We start from the raw sequence: 27232 nt of genomic DNA on the forward strand, positions 1-27232 counted from the left end.
AGAGCAGATCCCCAAATCTTCCTCCCTTGTCCACCCTGGGGTTTCAGAAAAAAGGAGATGGAATTGGTTCAACCATAATCTAGTTAGTAAAAAGCGATGATTAGCATTATTTACAATATTCAGGTATGGCTCAATCAAATCTGAGGTTTTTAATAATATGTGAGCCCTTACAGTAGGTTTACCCAGCTCTCTATCTTCTCTGGCTGAGCAAGCTGCTAACTTATAGGAATCCTTAGCCCACTTGATATCCCCTTTCACTAACTTATCAGGTGAGTTAAACAGTTCTGGTCGACCCAGTTTAACAGCAAGTTTGTGAACATAACTCAGCCAGGGGATGCAATGACCAAAATCAAGTGCTAGGCAATCTCTAAGGATTTCTTGATTCAGCTCCAGCTCCGGATTTAGCCAGATAGAAATCCATTTTAAAAGAGGAGCTACGGCTATCCGGTCTTCCAGAAAACCAACTCCTCACTCCTGATGGACGATATAACCAGATGTGGATTGAGGAACTGATAGAATGGTTTTTAAAAATCTATCCTCCGCCACTTGAATGGCCTTAACATTTTTGAAGCCCCAAAGGTCTGCCCCATACATAGCAAGGGAGGTACATTTGGCGTCATATATCTTTAGCAGGGCTTGGAATGGTTTAACTTCCAGTTTACGGGCAAAGCCCAGGACAGCCAAAATGGATCTAGCTAAAACGTTACGTTTAGCTGTTATCTGAGGCGACCATGTGCCCTTGTCATCAAAGATAACGCCTAGGTATGGAAAAGTTGGTACCCTAGACAACACATTCCCTTCACAGTGCAAAGTTTTTACCCCCTTCACTTTTGTGCCCACCATCATAACATGTGATTTGGAAAAGGTAACGCTAAGATCTATAGATTTCATAAAAACAGAAAATGAGTTTAAAAGGCTTTGCAATCCTACCGCTGTACATGCTAAAAGGGCGGCATCATCAGCATATAGCAATGCCGGAATTAATCGTTTGCCTACCCTCGGTATGTCCTTGCAAGCCTCCGTTAAGACAGAACCTTGATCATTAATGTACAGGGTGAAAAGCAGGGGCGCCAAAATGCACCCCTGCCTAACACCGTTGGCAATACCAATCTTCCCTGTACAATTTCCCTTACGGTCGTATCTCCTTTTGGCCGACAGATCCCTATGAAGGTCAGCAAGAAAGTACACAATGTTTTTATCCACGCCTAGGTGAAGGAGCATCACCCATAATTTGGACCTATTCACACGGTCAAAGGCCGAGGTAAGGTCCATAAACGCTAAGTATAGGGTTCCCCTTTTGACGATTGTGTACTTTCCAATTAGTAATTGGAGGTTGAGGCTTTGATCTATTGTACCTCGCCCTTTCCTAATCCCAAATTGCAGGCCCGAAAGTGTATTGGTTTCAGCCAGCCACCCTGTGAGTTTACTTAAAACCACTCAACCAAGGACTTTAACAGCAGAATCAATAAGGGAAATGGGTCGATAACAGCTAGGGTCCCCTCTGTTTCCCTTTTTGAAAATGGGTACAATGACCGATTCAGACCAAGTTCCCGGCAAACCTGTTTTGCACACCCTATTAAAAACATTACATAAAACCTTTGACCATGTCTTGACATCTGATTTAAAGAGGTCTGCTGGAACGCCATCCGGTCCGGGAGACTTCTTACTTGTCATCTGGCTGATCGCATCTGCCACCTCTATCTCAGTGACCGATAAAATATAAGGATCATGCATTGGTGGGGATATAACCACCTCTCCCAGGTCTTGTCCTTCATAGACTGATTTAAAATGGAAACACCACACCTGGATACCACAATCTAATTGATTATTGCAGGAATTATTAAAAAAAGGCTTATTGACCACTGCCCAAAATTTGGAGCTGTTTTTGAGGACATCAATAGAAGTTAACTCGTCCCATGCCTCGCCTCTAATTTCACGTCTTCTAATTACCAGTACATCTTTATAGGTTTTCCTTAAAGCTGCCACAGTGGGCTTATCGACTGGATTTCGTTTCAGGGCTTCCAACAGTTTCCTATGTGCTAGTGAGCAATTGTGATCAAACCACCCCTCTCCGGCTAGATCTTGCGCCTTACCAGGCCGTTTGAGGTCATCCGCAAACTGAGAGCAGACTTTAGCATATGCCTCCAAGACCTCCCTGTCCCCAGCTTTCTCTTTCAAGCAGATACACATCTCTGCTCCAACCTTAATTAATAGGTTGGTATGAAAATCCCCAGGTACCACTCGGCACCATCTAATTCTGCGTGCCTGATCTGTAGGCTGGATATCCATTTTATCTGTCTTCCTATTACATGGTTCCGGTTTCTCAACCACGTCCACAATGGTCAGAACCACTGTATTATGGTCGCTAAATATAGACCAAATTGCTGTGTATCCACAGACCTTGGGACCCAACACGGAACTAATAAAAATATAATCAATAATCGATGAGGTTCCGTTCCCTTTAAAAGTGGGTATAGCCTCGCTCCCTATATCGGGAAATATTAATCCATTGTCCGCCATTAAAGCTTCCAAAAATTCACCTTGCGGGGAATGCTCAAAGTGGACATCGCCCTGGTCCATGGGGCCTAAACAGTCCATAACCAGACAATTCTCGGGGCAGCCGTGAACATTAAAGTTTCCTAAGACAATAACTGAGAAAGGATCTGTGTAAGCTACTCTATAATTGTCAAGGAAATGATTTAGACTAACCAGATGTTCAGTAGCAGTAACTCTGTCAAATGAGTTATAAAATTAATGATCAAAATAGTGCCCACATGACAAGAAGCAATTGTTACTGCCAAACAGTGCGGAGACCCCGTGTCCAATTTGGTATGGATACCTGGGATACTAGCGGAAACCAAAGTCACTAACCCACCCTTTGCCCTCCCCATACTTGAGGCAATTGCTGAAATAAAATGGGTCGTATAGCCATCTAAACATAGCAAATTCTCAGTGTCCCATTTTTCCTGCAACCTGATGATATCAACCCCACATAAGGAGTTCCTCCATAGGACATCGTCTAGTTTGTTTTTTAAACCTGCAATGTTCCAAGATAAAATCTTAGTGCCTTCTTTGGTTTCACTCTGAACCCCCCTCTCTTTGGGGGAGGTCCTTGCTCCTAGTAATTCCTTCCTTTTGGCCCCATTCAGCTGAACATCAATAATAGATGCGCCTGGAGTTACTAGTCAGACGATTTCTTCCAGGTTCGAGAATACCTCAGATCTGTTTAGGACCGGTACAGAAAAGTCGCAGGGGCCTCGTGCCTGGGGTAGATGCCTGCGTGATGACTTTTCATTTGTCGCGGCTGTGGGGTTTCTATAAATGAACCCCAGGGGTACAATACCAATACCGTTCTCTAAGCACTGCCTCATGCCCGCCCTCTCCAGGATCACTTTAACAATCTGTGGTGAGGCGAAGTTCAAAATTACACAATCCCCTCTAAGAGTTTTAACAGACTCCCCTACCCAAGGGATCCTACGTGTCATTTTAAATTCGTTAAATAAACAGCTCTCCAAACCAGTCAGGTTATTTACGTGGCGTAGTACCTTGTTTCGGAGGGACACCCAGTGTTCATCCACACCACTCTGTAGGGGGGAATGTTTGTCAAAATGACAGTATTTGGGGTTGCCTCGGGGGGAAGATTGAACCTATCCATTGTAAGCTGATGTGAACGAATCCCCCGACCCGGTGCCTCAATTTTACCATCCCGGGCACCCACCCGTGATCTTTCATTAGTGAGCGGGCCAGGCTTACCACCTACATTCGGCGCGGGGGTCTTGGTGGTTACCATGCACCCCGGATCAACCACTGTGGAATTCAGTGTATTTTTAGAATTTTTTGAATTTTGTTTATTGCACAGTTAATAAAAACTCACAATTATTACACAATAAGTAAAAAGTAATTTGACTGTTTAAAAAAAGGGTTTTACAAAAACGTGTTGAATTCTGTGTAGGCAAGACCCCCATAGGCCCGGTCAGGTCAGGGGAGTAGGTTGACTACATCCTCCTGTGTGGATTACCTTCAGAGAAAACAGCTGATGTTCAATTTTATCTAGCCTGGAGTCTTTTTCAGATAGTTTAGAAGAGATGGGTCTCAATAATTCTAAAAACTTCTCTTCAATTTTGGACACAATTCGATTCTCCAAGTCTAGTGACAATTGCTCAGACCCGACCTGAGAACTACTGTCTAGCGCACTGTGTGCAATTAAACCAACAGCCTCCCGTGCATACCCCTTATTTCCCCACATGCCACCCCCTTTTTTGGGCACTTTACTAGCTTGTTGTAAGGTGGCCGAGATGCTGTCCGCTTACCTCTTTGTTGAGGTTAAACTTGCCTGCTGATCCCCCTTAAAGCTTTGTTCATTCGTGTTGACAAGTCCGTATTTTCGGGGGGGTAAGGGGAACGGGGGGTAGGGGAGTATCTTCATGGCAATCAACCTCAAGATGCTCTGGTGGGGGCGTTGATGGACCCGGCGCTAATGATACGTCCACCTGGCCTTCTCTATTACCCACAGATCCATCTAGCTCTAACAACACCACTGGGACAGTAACAGGGACACCGGTGGAAGAACGACGACGATCCACAGAAAGGCGCCTTTGTGTTAATTCAATCTCCCAACATAAAATAGACTCAGCTCTTATCAAAAACGCATCATGGGTTCCCACTACCCGTGAGCCCCCTGCCGCCTTATCACCCATTTTGCTCATAGTCTCAAGTGACTACCAATATTATAAGGCAAGATATAAAACACAATGATCAGCATACATGCACCGCCAATACAAGGATAAAGAGTCACTGACCACTTGCAAATATCACAGCATAAGGGCATGGAGCCTGAAGTTCGAAGATAAGAGATGTGGCCCTGCCCTGCCTTCTCCTGGCTGTGACGGGCGCGGACGGGCCCGCTCTTGGCCCAGACTTTGCCCGGGCAGCGCCCGCGCGCGTCCCGCGCTGCAGGAGTGCACGGCCGCTTTTGTGGGCCTCAGTCGCCCCGGTGGTGAGTCATGGGCTGTGCGCGCCGCTAGGCCCCCTAGGAGATGTAGTCCAGGGCCTAGCGTTGGTCCTGCGCGTTCGTGCCTCTTCTAGATTCCCCCGTCGATGCTGGCAGTCTCGTGGACCCAAGTAGATCCCCACAGAAACAGGTATCCGCAATGGCAGTGTGGCGTTAGTAAATGAGCAGTTTTAAAAATAGGCACAAGTACAGGGCCCTTGCAGCAGTATAAAATTTACAAAAAAGAGTAACATGGATCATGGACTGTGGGAACAAATTATCACAGGGGCATGATTGGAGATTTTGGGACCAGTCATTTGGTGTTGGAAAGTTAACTAGTCGATAAAAAAAATTCCCAACTGAAAACGGGTCAATAGGAACCTATCATAGGCACCTTGTACGTAAGTCAGGTAAGGTTGAATGTTAAATGTGATTAAAACCATCTGATTGTGCAGAACGGTGGCATTTAAAATTTCATACGACATTCTGTTAGAGTCTAGCAGCAGTGTTGTAAATTGACAGCAATGGGTTAGCATTAGCAGAAGCCATCCTGTATTTAGAAGTTATCTTATCCGCTTTGTGAAAGCCATTTTGTATTTCTGGCAGCCATTTTGTTTGCCATGTGCTCGCCATGTGCTCTGTACCACCTTTCTGTTAACTGCTCTTGAAATCTGCCTAGAGACAAACTATATTTAGCATCTTCCACCTTCGCACATGCCCAGAAGGGCCTAGCTAGTAGAATGCACCTGCTTCTCTAGTATAACTGTCAGGCTATTTTTGCTGCTGTATGGAGAAGTAACTCTCCTCCCACTTTGTTGAGCAAGTAGATCTTGTATACCCCTATTAGTCATTTTGCATGCTTACAGGAGCCAGGACTGCCCCTTGGTAATATGCTTACTATGTAATCCTAAGCATATATAAGGCCTCTGTTTTCTGCACTCCTCAGACTGCCTCATTCTGTTGCTAAGGCTTCTGTGTGACGTAGTCTCACTCATTTGAGGTTAATAAAGATGCTCTTTTATATTTCAGCTTCTGTGCCAATTTCTTCTTTGTTAGTTTAAAAGGACCAAGTATCAGTGGGACCTCTAAGAAGGTTTATTGATTTCTTCAGCAGCATACCCTCTTTTCTTAGCTTCTTCCTTGTTAATAAGCTTAAGGGATCGGGGATCGGTGAAAAGCTCGGGATGGCCAAGATCCTTAAAAAAGTTATACACATATCTTAGCCATGGAATCCTCATTGCTCCTTCCAGGTTCAACGTATCTGCAAGGATTTCTCTATTTAAATTGACCTCATCTTTTGACCACAGCCTGTGTCATAAAAGCACACGTTCAACCCTGATCAGGTCGGAAATAAAGGGAAGCCCTAACTCTGCGTGACAAACGCTTGCAGAGGAACCTTTCGGTAAGCATAAAATGTATCTTAAAAATGAGTTTTCCACTCTCTGGATCGGGAGTAAATCAGCAAAACCCCACACCTCGCTGCCATAGAGTGCCGCTGCAACGCACTTCGCTTTATACAATTTTAAAAGTTCTACGGGGGTCTTTTCCCTAATTTCCTAGCAAAAGTGATTAAAGCAGATGTAGTGCTTAATAAAACTTACCTTTTAGCTAAAACTGCTTAAGCCCAGGTGTCGTTATGGGCTAAGAGTATGCCCAAGTAGGAAAACTTCTTTGGAACACCAATTTTCTGCCCTGCCACAAACATGTCCTTATGCTTCTTCATGGCAGTACCACAGCGCATAATGGAAGTTTTGGATGAGCTTACACTTAAACCTAGATCTTTCATAAAGAGGGAGAAACTATCCAGAACACGCTGAAGACCTATTTGGGTATGAGACATCAGTACTGCGTCGTCTGCGTACAGGAGGGCTGGAATAGGACGCCCCACTACCATCGAAAAATCCTGGTTATCCTTAAGAAGAGCCTCCCCTAGTCCATTTATATACAAGATAAAAAGGAACGGGGCCAAGACACAACCCTGTCTTACCCCACTCTTAATCGGAAAGGCTTCTGAGCATTCTCCCCTCACACCATAGCGGACGCGGGCCTTGGCCTCACAATAAAATAGTTTAATAAAATAAATAATGTTTGGTTCAACCCCCATGACTTCTAAAATTAACAACAATTTATTATGGACCACACAGTCAAAGGTGGCTGTGAAGTCTACGAATGCTAAAAACAAACAAGGGCTAAGAAAGGCAACTTATTTCCTCACCAATAGAAAAAAGGTTTCTACCCTGCTCAGTAGTCCGCACCCCAGCCCTAAAGCCATTTTGCAGGTCTGACAGAACAGAGTTCTCAGCCCAGTCCTGAAGACCCTCAAGAAGAACTCTGCCTACCACCTTCGTTATTGCATCCAATAAGGAGATGGGTCGGTAGCATCCTGGATTGTGCCTATCACCCTTTTTAAAAATAGGCACGATAGTGGCGACTACCCAGGTAGGCAAGAAACTAGTGCTACAACTAGCATTGAGCACCTGTACCAGGAGGGGCCCCCACAACTGGGTGTTTATTTTAAAAATATCAACGGGAACCCCATCTGGGCCAGGAGCTTTGCCACCTTGGCTAGCTTGAAGGGGCCGCTCCACCTCCTCTAGGGTAAACTCTAGTTCCTTGTTCAGCAAGGAACAGTTCCTACCGGAAGTATCCCGAGGGAGATTATCATCTGTGAGGGGACTACCCTCTCCTTTGTATACCTGGGAAAAGTGATTAATCCACTAATCCTCAGGTATGGCTATCTCGATAGTTGGGCCCGCCTCACTAGTCAGGAAAGGGGCTCTAATTGCCCTCCAGAACGCTGCACTGTCTTTAGTTACTGAGACCTCATGTAGGGCCTCCCAAGCTTCCTTTTTCATTGTGGTCTTTCTAGCCTTAAATGCATGTCTATATGCCTTTCTGGCTAGCCTTATTGTAGAGGAATTTTCTGCAATTCTTTCTTAAGGCGGGAAAGTGCTTGAGTGCATTTCGAATCGAACCATCCACGTTGAGAATCATTATTCTTCTTACCCCTAATAAGGGATTCGCTTATAACGGTGATTATACCCATAAAGGAAGCTAAAATCTTTTCAGGGGCAGCTTCTTCGCTCAGAGGTCTGTATCTTTTTTTTTTTTTTTATAAACAATGTTATTGTTTTTTGGAAAGACAAGCACCAACAGCACAGCTGTAGAAAGCACCAATATTGACATAGTACAGTAAAAGAAACACAGACATCACATGACAGTCCCGCCTCCCCCAGCTGTAGGCACATACTTCTTGTCTAGAGGACAGGTTATTCCATGGCCCCAGCCATTTGCCCCACACCCTCCGATGTTTCTAAGGGCATCCATGCGCCTCCTACATAGGTTTCTCTTGAGCTGCACACCAATCCCCCCCGCCTTCACCATGTCTCCAAACTTGGTGGTGTGGGAAGTTTCCAGGAGGCGGATATGTCCCTCTTGGCCACAAACATGGCAGTATTGTAAAATAACTTCTCGTTCCTGGACCCGTCTAGCCTGTCAGTAATCCCAAATGGCAACATGTAAGTCCCTTGTAAAAAGGTACCATGGGTACCAAGGGCACTGTGACCAGGGAAGGCCTCTTAAGGACTGCAAAAGAAAAAGAAAAAGAAAAAGAAAGGTATGAAAAAGAAAAAGAAAAAGAAAGGTATCCCGAGCACTCAATTACACTAATGTTACTCAAATATAAGTTTTGGTGCCCTCGTCGTCGCACGTAGTCACACGCGTGCCTATCTGAATCAATAACGAATGTTGAGGTTAGGTGCACTACCCTCCAGACTGGGCGCCAAATTCACCACGAAAACAACGTTTTCTATTGCAAGTTCATTTGCGTTTATTCAGTACGTTCAAAATTATCCAAATCCATTTATTGGTTTATGCGATTGTATATCGTTATCATTGGCAACATAATATCATTCTTATGTCGCAAACATTATTCTTGATGATAATCCACTTCATCATAACACCCAATGCATTTCGGGTCGAAATACATGACCCTTCGTCAGGGGTCTGCAAATTGAAATCAAACAGGACCAAATTAATCACCCTCAATAAAGTCAACATGATACACTGACAAGAATTAAACATGAAATAAATGCAATGTACTGTTGCTAAATTAACAGATCTCCCTACGTGAATACACGTTATCTACATTGCGGTAAACGATGATAACTACCACCCCAACATTAAATCTGCTCGAAGTTAAAAAAGCTCTCAAGTGCTCACTTCATTTGCCACTACATGCCTCGCTAAAATGCGCGTTACACATACACATAATAATCATTTAAAACACTTACGCGAATAAAGACGCATTCGCGCCTCACAAGGTTCCAAAATGTTTGCAACATTGTAACACCAGTGCTCCTCATAGGGCCGAGCTTCAATCACGTGATCGCGACCGCAACCAACGCGGTTGCGGCTCTCCGGTCACGCGATATGAGTGCTACGGCTTCACTACATGATGACGCTGCGACTGAATTCAAGAAACGCATTCCCCTGTGTAGTGCACCTAACCTCAACATTCGTTATCTCTTAAGGACTGCAGCACATATTGTGCCACCCTTAGAGGCCCTGTACCTCAACACACCCACTGCCATTGCAGGCTGTGTGTTTTGGTGCTAGCAAAATTAAGAGTCTACCTGGCACATACTCCTGTGGGCCAGGCCTACCATCCACTGCCATGGCATAGGTAAGCCACCCCTCTAGCTGGGTGCACTATACCCCTGGTGAGGGTACAGGTGCCCTGTACCCCGATAGTGTCTTAGTCCATTCTTAGACATTGTAAGTGTAGCAAAGCCGTAAAGAGTATATGGTCTGGGAGTTTGTCATTACGAACTCCATAATGGCCTTACTGAAATCTGGGAAGTTTTATATCCGACTACTCAGCACATTAAACCCACACTAATGCCAGGGTGAGATTTAATGTAAAATGCACTCAGAGGGCATCTTAGAGATGCTGCATGAAAAACAACCGAACTCTAGTGTCCTGGCTGACTGGCTGCTCGCCAGCTGCAACCCACAGACATGTTTCTGGACCCCTTAGTCGAGAGCCTCCCACTCTCGGGGTCCTGAAACAAAGCACATCCTGGATAGAGGTGCCAAGCCTCCTCCCCTAGGATGGGCATGGCCCAGGAAGGGGAAGCTTCAAAAGATTGCCGACTTTGTGAGCTGACCTAGCCATGTGCTGCTCCCAGCAACTGGCCCCGCTGGTTCTGACACCCACTTTGGGCAGGAGAACTAGCAGGAAAACCAAGATTGGAGGAGAGGTGTGCCCACCTTTGCCAACCCCACCCTTCAGGTGGGGGAGGCGAGGCGAAGCACAACTCTCAGTCCACGCCATCTTGAAGATGTGGTGACCCAGTCACCCAGAGTGAGGCTTATGCCCACCTCCAACTAGAGGGTGGCAAAATAGGGAGTGCACCCACCCCAAGAAAGGGACTCATTGGTTCCAACCTGTACCTACCTGAAAACCCCCAAAATGTAGTATTTAGGGGCAACATGAACTTTGCCTACTCAGACAAGAAGAGAGAAGTACCGAAGAAGCTGTGCTGAAAGAAGCAGAGGAGGACACCCCTGCCTTGGCCCCAGCCCTACTGGACTCTCCTGACCGCGACCTGCTCCAGCGGAATCCCGGTGAGTCCTGCAGCCCCATAGAACCCGGTTGGGACCCCAATGATGAAGCATGCCACCAACTAGGTTGGTGGGTGAGGGGTCTTTTAACAAACCTAATGGTTTTCTGGCACTCATGTAAATCATCATACAAGTGAGTTGTCTTTTAGCAAGTGGGTCCTTCCACGCTGTTTGTTTATAGTTTATCTTGGGGATCATAATCCTCACTCTCTCCTTTGTTTACCCCTACCTGTAACAAAGCCAACTGCATTCAATTGCATTCAACTGTATTATTCCTATAAAGTACTATTTTACTTACTTGCACCAAGTCCTGCTTGGTTCTAAAAGTAAAATACAAGAAATAAATATTTGTATACAAAGCAATTGGTGTGAGTTCAGTCTTTGAGTGTGTGACATCATTTCTTTCCTGAGTGTGTACAATAAATGCTTAACACTACCAGCTGATAAAGCCTTACTGCTGGCCCACACTACCACAAATAGGGAATAAGGTATTATCTACTTTTACCTCTGTCAGACTTTGGGGATCCACTGGAATCTGTGAATCCTATACTTTACTGTGGTACAGTATATAAAGAGCCAGCTTCCTACAGCTAACACAACTGTGTTAGGTTCAGGTAACTCCTGTTAAGTGTAATAGTCCTCTACCACCACAAAGGTAGCGCTCGGCATTCCCCTTCAAATCCAACACCACCATATTATCATGAGACCGGTCTAGGTCATGGCACACACACATGATCCGTGTATGCCCAAACCAAAAATCACAACTAAGGGTCCAGATATACATGCAGCTGGGGCTCTCAGGGCATGGGTGCACATCCGTCACCAGGTATGGGACTTTTCCATTCCAGTAGTCCAGTAATGCCTTCTTCACTAGTCAAGTTAGTGGAATTGTGAAGATTCCCATACACTTCTGATTTTGTCTCTATTTTCTGATATTTGAATACAAAAAATTAGTTTAATGTTCCTTATTATGTGCTGTTTTTTTGTTACAGTTGCAAGTCCCACACAAGTGGAACTGGAGCCCATGCATCTGGATCCGGAGGCCGAGGTAAAAGTAGCATTGAGAAATGAATTTGATGCTTCTAGCTCTTTGTGACGTTATTAGTTATTTTGGGTGTGGCATCTTCCACATGTCAAAAACGGACTCAAATTCTGTGTAATTGTCAAGAATTAAGTAATTTTCACAAATATTAAAGATGTCGAAAGAAATTGAGTCACTAGTCCACCTTGAGTAATAACCTCATTCCTTGTTAGGGAGAACTCTATTACTAAATAAACCTGAACTCAACCCACTGTTAGCTATGGCACAGAGCAAGGTATGCTTAATTTACAGCAGTAAGTAAAGTATTTATGTAGTACCAAAACAATGTCAAAACACAACACAATGACAATCCTAAACTGAATTTGAAGAATGGAGTACATTATTATCAGTAAAATGACACCACCAGGGGGGACTTACAGTTGCTTTAAGGCACAAGTTATAGTTACCAGAGCGAACTATAACAGGTGAAATTCAGTAGTTTTGTATGTTTAAAACTTTAGGTTGTCACTGAAATTCTCAAACCTGTACAAATTCAAGGATTGCATCAAGAGCATTTTTTCTGTTAAACCTATGACGTTGATGCTAAAGAGAACAGAGTTTGGAGACTCTTTCCCATCCAGTGCACTGGTCCTTACAGTGATTTGTTAGGGTGTGTAGTTTATTTTTTCCATACCCTTACATGTTTACCTATCTTGTAGGAAAGTGCCCCTTTTTGACATGGTCATCCCTTTTTTTCCCTGGTATGTGATGTAATTTTGACTGGAAGTGCCCTGGGTTCCTCCTAGCCAGGTCCCAAGTGCCTGCTCTCTTTGCCCAAAACTGTACAATTGTTTCCCCAATTGGCAATACCTTTAGCACCGCTGTAAGTCCCTAGTAAATGGAACCCCGTGTACCTAGGGCCTGTGGGAAATAAGAGGGTCCCCCAAGTGCTGCAGCACGAATTGTGCTACCCTAAGGTACCCCTCACCAAACACATGTACGACTGCCGCTGTAGGCTGCGTGTTTTGATGCAGACAAAAGTGGAAACACGACATGACGCACATCCCTGTGTGCCATGTCCCCTAACCATGCATGAGGTATTTGTAGATCCCACCTACAGCAGGCCTTCCAGCCCTAATGCAGGGTGCTTAATACTACATGTGAGGACATACCTGCATGAGCAGATATGACACTTTGCTTGTCAGTCCCATTAGTGCCAGTGCAAGGGAACATGGAAGCCATTTTAGACCATGTGCTGGACACTAGTGAAAAGGAGTTCCTCAGCTACATGATGGTTTCACTGAAGATATGGATGTTTGTATCAAATATCTTGTATTGATAAACCCACACTGATTACAGTGTTGAATTTAATAATAATACATGCACCCAGAGGGCACCTTAGAGGTGCCCTCTGAAAACATACCAGCCTCTAGTGTGTTTGCTGACTCGTGTCTGCCAGCCTGCCACCCATGACACTGTTCTGACCTCCTAGGGTGAGGCACTTGTGCTCTCAGGAGACCCAGAAGAAAGCCTGTCCGGAAAGAGTATGTCACACCCCATCCCGCGGAATGACCTACTGATTAGCCTTCCTAGGCTGGCAAGCTTCAAATAGCTGCTGCCTTTATTATGCAAATCTGTCTCCCCTCCCAGCAGAGTTAGCCAACCCCCACCCCCCTGCCCAGAGCCCCCTTTGGCACTTGGAAAGATGGGAAAATTAGCTAGTCAGGTATGCCTACCACCCCTAGGCTAGTACCACTCCTAAGGTGGGCTCAACTGAGGGGGACACAACTTTTGAGAAGTAGAGAAGTAGCCATCTTTGTGATGGCATACTTAGGAGTTCTGGAACAGGGTTATGCCCACTTCCCACTGGAAGTGGTCGTATAGGAGGCATAATGACCCCAAGGGTCAGTAGCCTATTGACTAATACATTACACTCCCCTAAATCCAGTATTTAGGGGAGCCCCTGGCACCAGAGAAACCAATCCGACGACCTACAAAGAAGGACATGAAAGAGCCGCAAAAGCTGAAGCCTGAAGAGACCAACTGACTTTGCTCCAGCCCTGCCAGCCTGTCTGGTGTTCCCCAGTCGAAACTGCTCCAAAGATGTTTCCTCCTGCAGCTGTTGTGCCTCCAAACCCTGGGAGGAGTGCCTGCCTTCAACTGGAACTGCAGTATTGTTCCCTGCTGCCAAAACTCCAAAGAAAGGACTCGGAGGTTCCGGGAACTGGCATAACACGATGCTTGAAGCCACCACTGCACCTGTCTCTCCAAGCCAAAGTTCAAGTGGGCCAATGGTGCCACCAAGGTCCCCCAGCCCTCCAGAACCTGAACCATCGTGGTTTTGCCCCTCATGGAAACCAGCATTGATGGGGGCCAACTGTGCCACAGAGGTCCCCCAGCCCTCCAGAACCTGAGTCCATTGTAGTTTCACCCCTCATGGATCCTCAGTCACATGCAGACTCTGCCCGCAGGCCCTCACTTTGACTGCTCCTGGTAAGAAAACCCGATGCCCAAGGACACCTCTGCACTCGTCGCCCCTGGGCTGTGGAGAAGAAAAACAAGGGTGTCCCTGAGCATCGTGAGGCCTGAACCCCACCCCCCTATTGGTTCAGCCGAACTATTCCCCCAGTCAAAGCCTGCAGCTTTTTTTACTGCACCCTATGCTTCTTTGCACCTCTTCACCTGGCCGCCATAGTGCCGCTAGTGGTGTTCTGCTGGTGCTGCCTTGGACCTTGCCTACCACTCACCTTAAGTTAGTCACTGTACAATACCTGAATGCCGCATTGACTTTTCCACCCAGATGATAACATTGCAGCTTTTAGAAATTGCAGTCGACTTTTTGAACTAAAAATAATTCATATTTACATAGCTGCCAATGTTTCAGATTGCTTATGTGTGACATTTTCATAATTTCAGTGTAATTATGAGTGACGTTCAACAAATGTGAGTGACACTTTCTCGCGAGCAAAATTAAGAAGTGAAGACGAGGGAAACGCACAGAAACAAATTAGCGGAGCCAGCTGACCTCACGGCATTGGGAGGGCCTAAATTCATTAAAGGAGGAAGTTTGGACTCACCTCACCACAGCGACGGCATCTGAGGAAGGCTCATGGGAGCCGAAATGCACTATGCCACACAAGCTGCTAAATAAAGGAAATCCTGCTAAGCTCCCCGCTGTGTCCTCTTTGCTTCTGTGATGGAGAGGTACTTTATATATATTATTATATATTATATATTATTATTATTATATATATAATATATATATTATTCACCAAACTGCCCAGCTTTGAAAGGGCACACAATAGCATCCCTTGCCCTTCGGCATTTTCCTTTGCCTCGTTGCAGCCTGTATATCCTCATGCCGACGCTTTTCGAGGCTAAACGCCTCTTCATGGGCTTTCACAAATCAGGCATTCAAAAAAACACTTCCTTTGAAATGCGCTTTTAACCGCCCCCAGTGGGCTTGGCTTAGTGCAACTTTATTTTCAAAGCATTATGGGATTTGTTGTCCCTAAATGTGCATATCATTATCACCTTCGTAGGTTGAATGTCCCGTTTTGGAAATTAAAAGCATTTTATTTTCCTGTAGTAGGTAGGCTGAGTCAAAACAGGTCGATATTTGCAGAAGGCGTGCTGTGCTTCCAAAAGAGAACGTGTTTCTCTCTACAGCCTTTCACTCCTCATGAAATGGTGCTCCTTTCCACGGCGGACCACCGTGTAGAAATGTTATTCACCAAACTGCCCAGCTTTGAAAGGGCACGGGGTGTTGTCGAGTGACCTTTCAAAGCTGGGACAGTTTGGTGAACACAATTATCTGCGCGGTGGTCCGACGTGGAAAAGAGCACCATTTCACGAAGTGAAAGGCTGTGGAGAAGAAACAGGTTCTCTCTGTGAAGTACAGCACCCCATCTGCTACAAGATGCCTGCTTTGTCCTTGCCTCTCTACTATAGGGGATAAACAATGCTTTTAATTTCGAAAACGGGACATTCAACCTACGAAGGATTTAATTATATGCACTTCCAGGGACAACATATCCCATAATGCCTTGTAATGAGAGCTGAATTAAGCCAAGCCCACTGAGGGCGGTCTCACTAATAATAAAAACGCAATGACAAGGAAGTGCAATTTGAATGCCTATTTTCTGGAAGCCCATGAAGAAGAGGCGTTTAAGCCTCGAAACGCTTCGGCATGAAGGTACACTATGGCACAGGAGAAATGCAGGCTGCAGCGAGGTTGTGAACATGCCGAAGGGCAAGGGGTGTTGTCGATTGACCTTTCAAAGCTGGGACAGTTTGGTGAACATACATATATATATATATATATATCGTTTTGCAGGATGTTATTTACAGCGCAGAGTAGAGTGAACATTTTCCAAACCTGCTGGAATTTTATTTTTGACGAACAATTACACTCTGGGAGCAGCTTACTTAAGCGTGATTCATTGAACTACAAACACCAGCAGGCTCTGGGGGCGCCAACGCCCACTGGAGCAGGTGCTAATGATTGAAATACTCCAAAGGCTCGTTACAGAGTTTACAGAAGCCTCTGAGGAAATGCTCGGGAGAGCATGAAACGCGTCAGGCTGGTAAATTGAATTAAAAAATGAAATTCACATAACCTACCTGTATGTTGGCTCTTTAAAATGGGGAAGACTCATGTGTTGGATATATATATAGATATATATTCATTCAGCTCGCATTCTCCTTATTCAAAAGAGAAAGTCAGCATTCACGGGAGACATTTACTGGGGGTCTTTTATTCGGATCAAACAAACTCGTATCGGCATCCAGCCTACTTCGGTGTTTGTCGACACCCCGGGAAGCCGCCATCATTTTAAATGATTTACATGTTTCACAAAGCTGAAGAGGGACAAAACCATTGACTGCGCCTGATGGGCCATATTGGAATGTGCAATTATAACATTCATTTACATTGCTCACTAATTGTATAGATACCAATTCATCGGAAGAAGCCCTAGTAATCCTGTCATACTATCATTGCCATCCTGTTATTATTATTCAATATGCCTACAATACACAGCACATTTGTTAAAATGACTTATGTTGCTCTTGTGGTTCGCCGCGTATCGGTCTTAACCACTGGTGTTCGTGATGTGCCCCGACAGAATGCATTCCTGTTTCCCAGCATATCACAAGTACGTCTTTAAGAGTACATGACCTTTCTTCCGATATACGGCAAAATTACATTGTATCCTCCGAATTGATTAATCTTGCCGTGGATCGGCTTGAGTCCCTCTCAACCTGACAGTGAACACATGTTGTTTCATACTGGCATATCAAATTCATATATATACACATTATGTTAACATTTTTAGTTTCTCTGTAAAGGTGACATTTTAAGAAAGAGGTTCAAAAGTTCAAAAAAGGTTTGAAAAAAGTTCAAGGAAGTACAAAGAAGGTTCAAGAGATTCAGAAAAGGAAGAGGGGAGGAGGAGGGGGGGTAAGAAGAGATTAGACAATTCATGTTACATAATCCAACTCAACCCTGCCACTCAAAATATACATTTTAGTCAACTTCTCATTCCATCTCTGCTATACACTTCACTCACGCTTTCATTTTATCAGTGCAGTCCTACTTCTCTTGACTGTTCTTAATCATGATCTATCAGATTCCTAAGTGTGATGCCAGTTCCTCTCTGTTTAAACCTCTCGAGGACTGTTTGACAGTCTATTATGTACCGCGATTCTAGCCTCCTCAACCTGTTTCAGCCTGTCACCCCCTCTCACATTCTCTGGCACATGGTCTAGTCCGTAAAACTGCAACAAGTTCCTATCACTTCGATGCTTCTCAGCACAGTGCCTCGCCACAGGGTAAGATACAACCTTTTTCACTATCGCCCTTTGATGTTCTAATATTCTCACTTTCAAAGGGTGTATCGTGCTGCCTATATAACATAAGCCGCATGGGCATGTCACTGTAATCACAGCCTACTACAGGTCGTTGCATAAGCATAATGTACAAATGGACACCTGAGCTTACTTAAAGTGAATGATTACAGTCGCATTAAGGACTTCAAGTCCCAGCATTCGTCAGTGACGTCGCACTTAGAAACACGCCCACTGAGGGGCTTGAAATGAAATAAAATGAGCCGGAAATCACAGTAATGCGATCTTCAAGTGTCATTTGTGCAGCCCAGAAGAAGAGGTTTCTGACCTTGAAACGTGTCGGCACATCAAAGGGTGGAGCGGAAAGGCAGGCTGCAGCACAGAGCCGGAGGGCACAGCACTGGGAGTGCTTTCTCAATGCTACAGGCAATTTTGTTTATATATATATATATATATATATATATATATATATATATATATATATATATATATATATATATATATATATATATATACACATATACATCCAACACATGAGTCTTCCCCATTTTAAAGAGCCAACATACAGGTAGGTTATGTGAATTTCGTTTTTAATTGCAGGAAAACAGCGTGGCAAGATGAGAACAAAGTCCATTCAATTTACCAGCCTGACGCGTTTCATGCTCTTCCAGTGGCAATCTAAACATCGAGGGCGTCTGATGAAGGAAACCCTCCGAAACGCGTCATGCCCTGATGTTGAAAATAAAGAATGATGGTGTCATGAATCCGGCTGTGCCTCCTGAGTCTGATTCTAATGATGAAGATTGCCTATGGAAAAATTTAGCGTGTTGCAGCTTGCTGGGGCACGTTTGGATGGCACTCCCTGAAGCATCTGTTGGGAGTCGTTGGTTTGCACGGAGACTCCCTGATCACTTCGCAATACGGAGGCAACAGAGTCACGCTGACAGATGGACAGTCCATACTTTTATGGAGAGAAGTCGCTACTTATCCGGCTTCCCCGTCTCTGCGGCCAAAGGAACTGTGAGGTTGGGAAATTCGGGACAAGAACGCCGGTGAGAAAAGCCCAGAACAGGTACACCAGCCCCTACCTAAATTCACGGCATATCGGCCTCCCAACGGGGATAGTGATGAACAGCCGATTAACGGAGCCATTAACAGCAAGTTAGAAACACTGCATGCTGGGGGATGTAGTACATTTGAGGAAACATAGTGACTCCATGCCACGTTTTTAGGATATCCCACACTACTTCAGTGATGGAGAATAAATAAAGACACTGAGAGAGGACTGATGTAACAGTGGCAATCTAAACATCGAGGGCGTCTGATGAACGAAACCCTCCGAAACGCGTCATGCCCTGATGTTTAAAATAAAGAATGATGGTGTCATGAATCCCGCTGTGCCTCCTGAGTCTGATTCTAATGATGAAGATTGCCTATGGAAAAAAAAAAAAAAAAAATATATATATATATATATATATATATATATATATATATATATATATATATATATATATTAAGCTCCAAATTTCTTCAAATTTTGCAAAGAAATATCCGCACTCACGGGGTCAATTCATCCAGGGTTGCTTTATTGCAGACAAGACAGACGCCCTCGCGTTTCGTCAAACAGCCTTTCTCGATGTATATAATACATATCAGAAATTACACCCATTTGAGCAAAGAAAAACTCTAAGAAGGTCTTAAAACTGCTGTAATGTACCAGAAAATGGAAGGTCACTACCCTAGTAAAAAGCAGTAACTGACAGCCAATCCTCATAAAATACAGTTTAGAGAGTAGGTGTGGTTTATGTTCTGCATGAAACAAGTTAACTTTCCGTCTCAGTTTGAAATGTAACTTAAGAAAAGCATGTCTCATTAACTGTAAACTGACTGAAATCACTGGCCTAGTGTGCATAAGCACATGCTGCAGAGATCAGATGAACTTCAGAATGCAGAGCCTGTAGACTGAGTGTGCATGAATGACAAGTGTTATTACAAGTGACACAGAAGTTCGTGATGTCGTGGAAGAACAAAAAGTCGCCTTCCTGACTTTCCCTTCAAACAGCCTGCTTTGCGAGCAATGGACACCAAGCATTTTTGGCATTAAGAAATCTTAGACACGAAAACTCAGGTTTTATAGTCTTTATTTCGATTTAAAAAATCATAAAAGACACATTGTAACATGTTATTAAAATTCCAAAATTTTCAGATAATCTTAACAGAATGCATTTGAAATAATTATAATTTGAAAATACCCCAACATTGACTTAATACAATAACTAGACGGAGAAAAAAAGGGCTAAGCAAAACAAAACAGAACAGGACCATGTTTAAAAAATTATTAAAATATTATTAAACTACATGGAATACAAAGACAGACCTGTGAAAAGCATCAAAAAATTATAAAGTGCAAAGGATTTAATAAATACAATTAAACAAAACCATTCCTAGTACAGGATGCATAATACATTGTTATTCTATGTTGAAGAGGGGGGAAAACAGTTGATCTTAAAAGTGAAGGCAGCGGAGGCTCCAACAGAAAAATTATCTACTTTTTTGACCTGATAATCCAAGCCCACCCTAGGAATTTGGCTAGGCTCACCACAATCACCTCAGAGGTGTTGGTTCTTAAAGCCCAAACTGCCTCTGCAGACTTTCTAAAGGGGAGGCGCTGAAACAGGGGTTTTAGCCATTTAGTTCGCGGTGCTTTGTAATTAGGGCAGGCAAACAGAAAATGGCCCTCCGTTTCCTTGTAACAGTAGCACCATTAGTCCACTTATTTGTGAAGGTGTTTAGTGGCAAAGCTCCTACCCGAAACTGATGGTAGATTTTCTTATCCAGCGGTTTAGTAATAACATCCCAATATGACTCACGGGAGGGGTCCAACTTGAAGGTCAGAAACCTTCCCGTGAGACTAGTGGAGCTGGAGACTGAAACACGTATTTGGCGGAGCGAAACCCAATACAATGCCTTGAATTACGGTTTAGAGGGGAAAGCGCTAGTGCTAGGAGATATCCACAACTGTTCGAGCTCCATATCTACTAGAATGTTTTTTAGCGTTAGAAGCCAAGGGATTCTCCCAGAGCCCCCGATTGACCTGACTTCAGCCAATTCCTTAGCGAAAAGGGTGAGATCGGGGGAGGTCCATATGCGTCTCCAGAAAGCCACCAATCTAAATCTGGCCATCTCATTAATGGGAAGACAGCCCAGATCTAAACAGAGGGGAATTGATGGGGTCGATTGGGGTAGTCCTATCAGGTTCCGTAGAAACTTACACTGTGTTTTAAATAGACTAGAGAGATCCATGTAACCCCAAAGATCAGCACCGTATAAGATTGCTGAATTAATCTTAGTGTCGTAAATCTTAAGTGCTGGGGTAACCCGTTTTGTAATTGATCTCTTTTGCTCATTTAATAAACAACCAGTAAGTCGGGCAAGCTTAAGCTGTTGGGCACCGACTTGATCTTTCCATCCCAGACGACGGTCAAGAGTAACCCCCAAGTATGTCATAGTCTCAACTTGTTCCAGGTTGGCTCCACTCATGCTTACAGAGCTCCGGACAGGATGGTTCCTTGTGAGGACCATATACTTGGTTTTGCCCAAGTTTACCTTAAGGTCATTAATGACACAGAACTCCTCAAAGCGGTCCAACGCCCGCTGTAGTCCGCTTCGTGTTCTTGAGAGGAGTAGGGTGTCATCGGCGAAGATGAGCATAGGGAACCTTGTCCCTGCCAACAAAGGGGCATCAGTGGGGGTGTCTGTAAAGAATTTGACTACCCGATCTATGAATAAAAGGAAGAGTGTGGGCGCCAGGACGCACCCCTGACGGACACCTCGAGTTACGGGAAAAGGTTCCTTCACTTGTCCCTGTCCACCCCACCGCACCCTTGCATAGTTGTCATCATGGATTTTAACTATTAGGTCGAGTAGCTCCAGGGGTATTCCTAATTCCCTCAAGACACCCCACAGTTTGTCCCTCGGTACTAGGTCGAAGGCGGACTTCAGATCGATGAACGCAGCAAAGATGGTACCACCGCCAAGCAGGACCACCTTCCAGTAGATCAGACAAAATCTGAACACCTGGTCGATGGTGCTCGTTCCCGATCTGAAGCCCGCCTGCATGGGAGATAGTATGTCCTCTAGTTCGATCCAGCCTTGGACCCTGCCCAGAACCATGCGTGCAATGATTTTTTGAATGGAGTCAATGAGACTAATCGGGCGATAATTGCCCGGATTAGACCTATCTCCTTTTTTATGTATTGGGAGTATCTCCGCCCCCTTCCATGACTTGGGAATTCTGGCTCCTTTGGCTATTGCAGTAGCAATCTTAGCTATATATGGCACCCAGATAGCGGGATTACCTTTAAACAGATTGGCAGGGATGAGGTCCATCCCTGGCGCTTTCCCCCGCTGGGTCAAACCAAGTGCTAATTCCACTTCGATTTCCGAGAAAATAAGTTTCTCCACACAAATAGATGGCAAAAGCGCCTCACCCGGTATGCGTGGGGGATTAGTATTTGCAGCACAAAATTGTGCCGCATAGAAGGTAACCCAAGCTTCGGGGGGCACGTGGTTTGAAGGGGTGCGTGAATCTGGGTCCTTCCCCCACTTTACTAAATCCCCCAAAAATTTCGGGTTATTCGATGTGGAGGCAGCCAATAGGTCCGACCAATACATATCCTCCCACTCCCGTTTTGCTTCCCACTGTATTTTCCTGTATAGCAACCTAGCTGCTTTAACTGCATCCCTGTTCCGGGCTTTAACTGCCTTGATAAGATGGCTATGGGCCTCCCTACATTTTTTATTGTACCATTTCTGGCGAGGGACATTTAATTTAGTGGTTCCCTTCTGACACGCAAGGGAAAGTAGGATCTTTAGTTGGTCAAAACAGCGTTCATGGAGGTCAATAATCCTGTTTTTGTTTTCAAGGCTTCCCCCCGGTGAATCATATGACAGTATTTCATTACACATTTTTGAAACCACGGTATTAACATTCTCCTGTAAGGTCTCGTCCTCCACAAACCTAGACCATTTTAACCTTTTCCGGTCATTTGTCAAAAGCACATCCCCCCTGTCCATGAGGAACCAGGACCCTCCAATCTCTTTGTTCCCGGTAGCTTTAATTTAAGTGCCAGGGGATTGTGGTCACTTTCAGGGCGGGATACCACTTCCATGTCCACCAGCAAAGGCCAATGTTCCAGCTTAAGTAGAAAGTAGTCTATCCGAAAACTCAAACATCAGAGAAACACACGCTTCATTTATTTGATAGCGGAAAACCATAACTGACTTCAGTATTTTTTGTGTCTAGTGGGTATGGTCACTCAGTGTGTTATGGTTAAGGGAAATCCAACAGCGGGCAGTGACTGTTTGACGGCCGTTTATCACTTAGATAACAATGTAATTTAAGTAGGCACTCCAAAACGAGCATTGCCTAACAGCAAATTGTTTACCCAGTCAGCGAAAAACGGGTTCTACGGGCCAAGAAAAACAGAAAAAAGTAATTATAGGGCTTTCCTGATGACAGACAATAAAGTCAGTTCAGCTGAGCCCAGCTCGCAGTTCTACGTAATTTGCAGTCTCAGACTGCGCTACAACCTTATTAGATTATTAATTTTCTAAAACAATCAACACCATAACATGATTACATATACCTAAGACCTCTGCCCTTTCAGAAGCTCAAGCTCTACCAAGGCATGAAGACTCATGGATACGCGAGGACGCGTGGATGTTCAGCAAAATACAAGAATCAGATGGCATAATGCGCAGCAGAAAGAGTTTGATATCAGCAACGCTGTTAGCACAAGAACCACTGAAAATATCTGGTGTTCCCACCCAAAAGACATGAAGTTATTCCTGTCCTACATACCTCCGTGAAAACAGGGCCCAGTGAGACCAGACCTCCATCTTGAATACAAGTAGGCACAGTCCTGGCAGCTGCTGCAACCGTATTACAAACTCCTGTCCTCTCCGACTCCCTCGGCTGGGCTCCGGTATTAATGAATTGGGGGTAAACAAAACTGCGCCAGCATGCGCCAGCACGGGCGGGGCTGGTGCAAGCTTCCTACAGCAGGCAGCGTAACACTGCAAGCGCCATAACTAAATAAATTTGCGGGGACACCCGCAAACCACTAGCTAGCTGCCGCTTGGCGCTTTTCTCCACAACTTCCCAGACCCGTTCTGACAGCAGGATGTGACGTCCCCCTGCGGCGCCGAACTGAAGCACACAACTTGATTGGGCCGTACGCTCTGCGGGGATTCATGAGCCATACATTGTAGCAGTGTGAATGTGAACTTTCACCCTGCTAGCAGCCTCAACTGCAAGCCTGCGAGAGCCAGAGCAGCGGGGCACGGCGCGCTACCACTCAGTTTTAACAGCCAGGCAGCACTTCAGTACAGCTGAGAGACACTATGCATTATGCATGACAATGCATTTCAGTGCGGTAATGCGGAGTACCACACTGAAATGCCCTAGTGTCACGCCAAATGTGTGATACTTGGCAGGACTGTATTTAAAAATGTACTTACCAGAACAATTTTCTTCTGGTACCTAAACATATATCAAGATACTTGCTGTTTTGATAAATTGGTGTGGATCTCCTTTTTGAGTGTCATTTATTGACAGCTGTGTGTATTTTCAGATGTCTTGCATTCCTCTGTGGTAAGCTTAAGCCTAAGGCTCCTCGACCACACTACCCTAGAAGAGCAACTTGGGATTGTCGTAGCAAACCCCTGTCCACTTATAAGGGAAGCCCTAGACTATTTACAGGATATATCTCAATTTGATACATCAGATAAAGAGCCAGATTCCTACAGACCCACTGTGAAATGTGCGATTAAGAGGCAACCGTGTTCTAACATGTAAAGCTTGCTTCCTGTTTTTGTCTCACGTTAGCAACTGGATTGGAAGAATGCTGTGTGTGCTTGATCTTTCGTTTTCTTGTGTGCAAGATGAGCTGATGTATACTTTTTTTTTCTTTAAGGAAGTCGACTTGAGCCACCTACAAATTGGAAAAATTGAAGGTTTTGAGGTATTAAAGAAAGTGAAGGTGAGCTTATCTTGAAGTGTGAAGGTGAAGGGTGTGTTAAGCTTGGCAAATGGTAATTCAAACTTTTGTCTGACTTAAAAATGATCATCTTTAATATGGTATGGTTGTTTAATTTTATACTCCTTTAATTCCTTAGCTATTTTGCCTTCTGAAGTATTAGATGACCGTCCACCAGAGTGATTTACTCTTGACCTCTTGTCACCACTACACACTCCCCATAATGCACAGTATACTCAAGCATGCTTGCAAATTGATGGGGGCTTTTGGTTAGTTTAACTTCTGCCATTGCCTTGTTTATGCAGGCCCCCTTCAGGCGTTGGCTCCATGGGCTGGTAGTCTTGTTTTAGATCAGAAAACTGCATTTGCAGATGTGTATCTTTCTGCTGTTGTTTTTTTTCCTTTTTTAAAAAATTATAAATGATCTTTATTGAATTTTGAGATGAGGTAAACCGTAACAAAGCTGTACACTAGGCTATGACTCAGGGAGTTAACATATGTTTGAGGCACGTGTGCTGTAGATCGCATTCTTTGCATATAGTGTTAGGTCCAGATGTTTGCACTTTTTTTTCTTCGAAGAAGTCTTTTCAAGTCACAAGGTAGGTGACTCCTACTTTCGGTGATAAGGTGCATGGGCATCAATTCTATTGTCAGATTGTTTTTTTCCGCCATCGGGTTCAGACCTCGCTTCCTGCTCTCCGGTTCGACACCGTTTCTCGGGTTCCCCTCAGGGCGCAATCCACTACCCTTCCACGGTATTGTTTCTCGATCGTGTTTCCCATTCTCGCGTATTGTATCGTTCACAAATCTGCAATCAGAAAACTTGTGTATGGCCGTTGGGCCTACTCGCTTAGTATCAGCTCCCAGTCGATGGAACGGACTCCATTTAAATTCTGTCCTGGATGTCGCACTAAGTGTCCGCGCACCGGCTTGCACGAAGTGTGCAACTTGTGTCTGTCCCCAGAACACAACAAACAAACTGTGACGTGCCGATTTCTGATTAATAAAACGCTCTGTGATCGTCGGGTTCAACGTCGCGAAATGTGCGAACGCAGCGGCTCTGCTCCGGATCTCTTTGGAGAAGATCCCAACTATAAAGTCTTTGAAGCGCAAGGAGCCGAAGAAGAGGAACACATTTTTCTGTCCGAAGCCGATTTAGACATGTAAGAAGACGTTCCGCAGGGTCAGCGTACTGTGAGTACTAATACTCCCCGGCCCCACACTATGCCCAAGAAAAGGCTCAAGGCCCTCCTGGGCCTTCGGGCCAAGTTTGGCACAGAGAACGAGTTCCAACGCCCGCCTTCTGGCTATGCACCGAAACACCAGCCAAAGTCTTCCGGCTCTGGACCGAGTCGGCCCCATTCGGGCACTGGACCGAAACCTTCGGCACCCAAAAACCAAGCATAAATCTTCGGATCCGAAAACTTCGGCACTGAAACCTTCTGCCGTGAAAACATCGGCACCGAAAGACAAGACGGCTCCTCCTCCATCCAAGGAGCCTTGTTCCGATGCTCCGCCTTCCAACACTGACCTGAAACAGAAAGAACTGGTCATTAATCCGAAGACTGGTCATATTCATGTAAAATTGCCAGCTAAACGCAAACCAGAGATGGACGAAGCTTGCCACATTCCCCTTAAAAAAAAGATATAATTTTTCCGCTCACGCTGGTCACAACACATTTTGAGCCGGAATTCCCCTTACAATGTTCCACTGATGCGATGCGGTATCTGGGTGTCTTCCTCCACACGGATTCGGAGATTGTGTTCAGAGAAAACTACGGCACAGCAGTTAGCCGACTGGAGGTTAACGTAGAGGCCTGGATTAAGTTACCGTTGTCTCTGCTAGGTAGAATCTCTATTATGAAGATGGTGATCCAGCCTCGATTCCTGCTCCTCTTCATGAATATACCCATAGTTTTGCTGCGTTCCTTTTTAGGCCTCGCTCAGTCAGCTCATGCGCTGCTCTGCAAGACATTTAGTAAGTGGCTTTTGGAAGTGCTTCCAAAGGCTGTTGTTGTCCACCAGCTTTCGGTTACGCGCGTGTGAACGTATGTGTATGCAAAGCAGCCATCTGTCTTTTGTAATGGCTCATTAAGCCTTACAATGCTCCTCCACCCACCTCTCCCTCTCTCTGCTCTCACTACCCCTCCCCCCCTCTCTGCTCTCACTACCCCTCCCCCCCTAAGCCTTCCAGCGCACACACAACTCCCAGACTCTGTTTCTCGTTTTATTTCAGTTTAGCTCGTGCGCGCGTTAGTGTTCATCACTGCCACTCGGTGGCCATACTGCAAACAGTATAATATTTGATTGTCTTCCTCGTTCGTGCTGAGGTTTAACTCAAAGGCGTATTTTGAAGTATGTGGGAAGGGGAGTGATAAGATGTGCACTGTGTAAAATATAATAATACATTTTCACAGTAAACCATTAACATATTAACGCAATATTTGCAAAGTGAATGCAGTTATCCAGTCCCTCCTGTATTGATTATAATTCAGATTTATTGGTGCCAGAATCTCAATGGAAATAGAAGGATTCAAATAGACGTAAAAAAAAAAAAAAGTCAAGCTCGATGATTCAATCAATCAATCCGGGGTTTGTTAAAGCGCAACTACTCACCCGTAAGGGTTTTAAGGTGCTAGGGGTGAGGGGGGTGCAGGTTCCATTCCATCAAGGAGGGGGTCTGTCGAAGAGCCAGGTTTGGAGGTTTCT

The 27232-nt window shown here is 44.8% G+C and overlaps 1 protein-coding gene across 1 annotated transcript in view; it reads left to right on the forward strand.

The window, feature by feature from the left end:
- The window catches only part of PPP1R7 (protein phosphatase 1 regulatory subunit 7), a 554877-nt gene that overhangs the window by 128804 nt on the left and 398841 nt on the right, over positions 1 to 27232 (forward strand). The window contains exons 3-4 of the mRNA XM_078665787.1: positions 11608 to 11663; positions 24461 to 24526. Coding sequence (XP_078521913.1) covers positions 11608 to 11663; positions 24461 to 24526 — 122 coding nt within the window. The remainder of the gene's footprint in view (positions 1 to 11607; positions 11664 to 24460; positions 24527 to 27232) is intronic.

Source organism: Lissotriton helveticus, chromosome 11 (genome assembly GCF_964261635.1).
Source record: "Lissotriton helveticus chromosome 11, aLisHel1.1, whole genome shotgun sequence".
NCBI classification, from domain to species: Eukaryota; Metazoa; Chordata; class Amphibia; order Caudata; family Salamandridae; genus Lissotriton; species Lissotriton helveticus.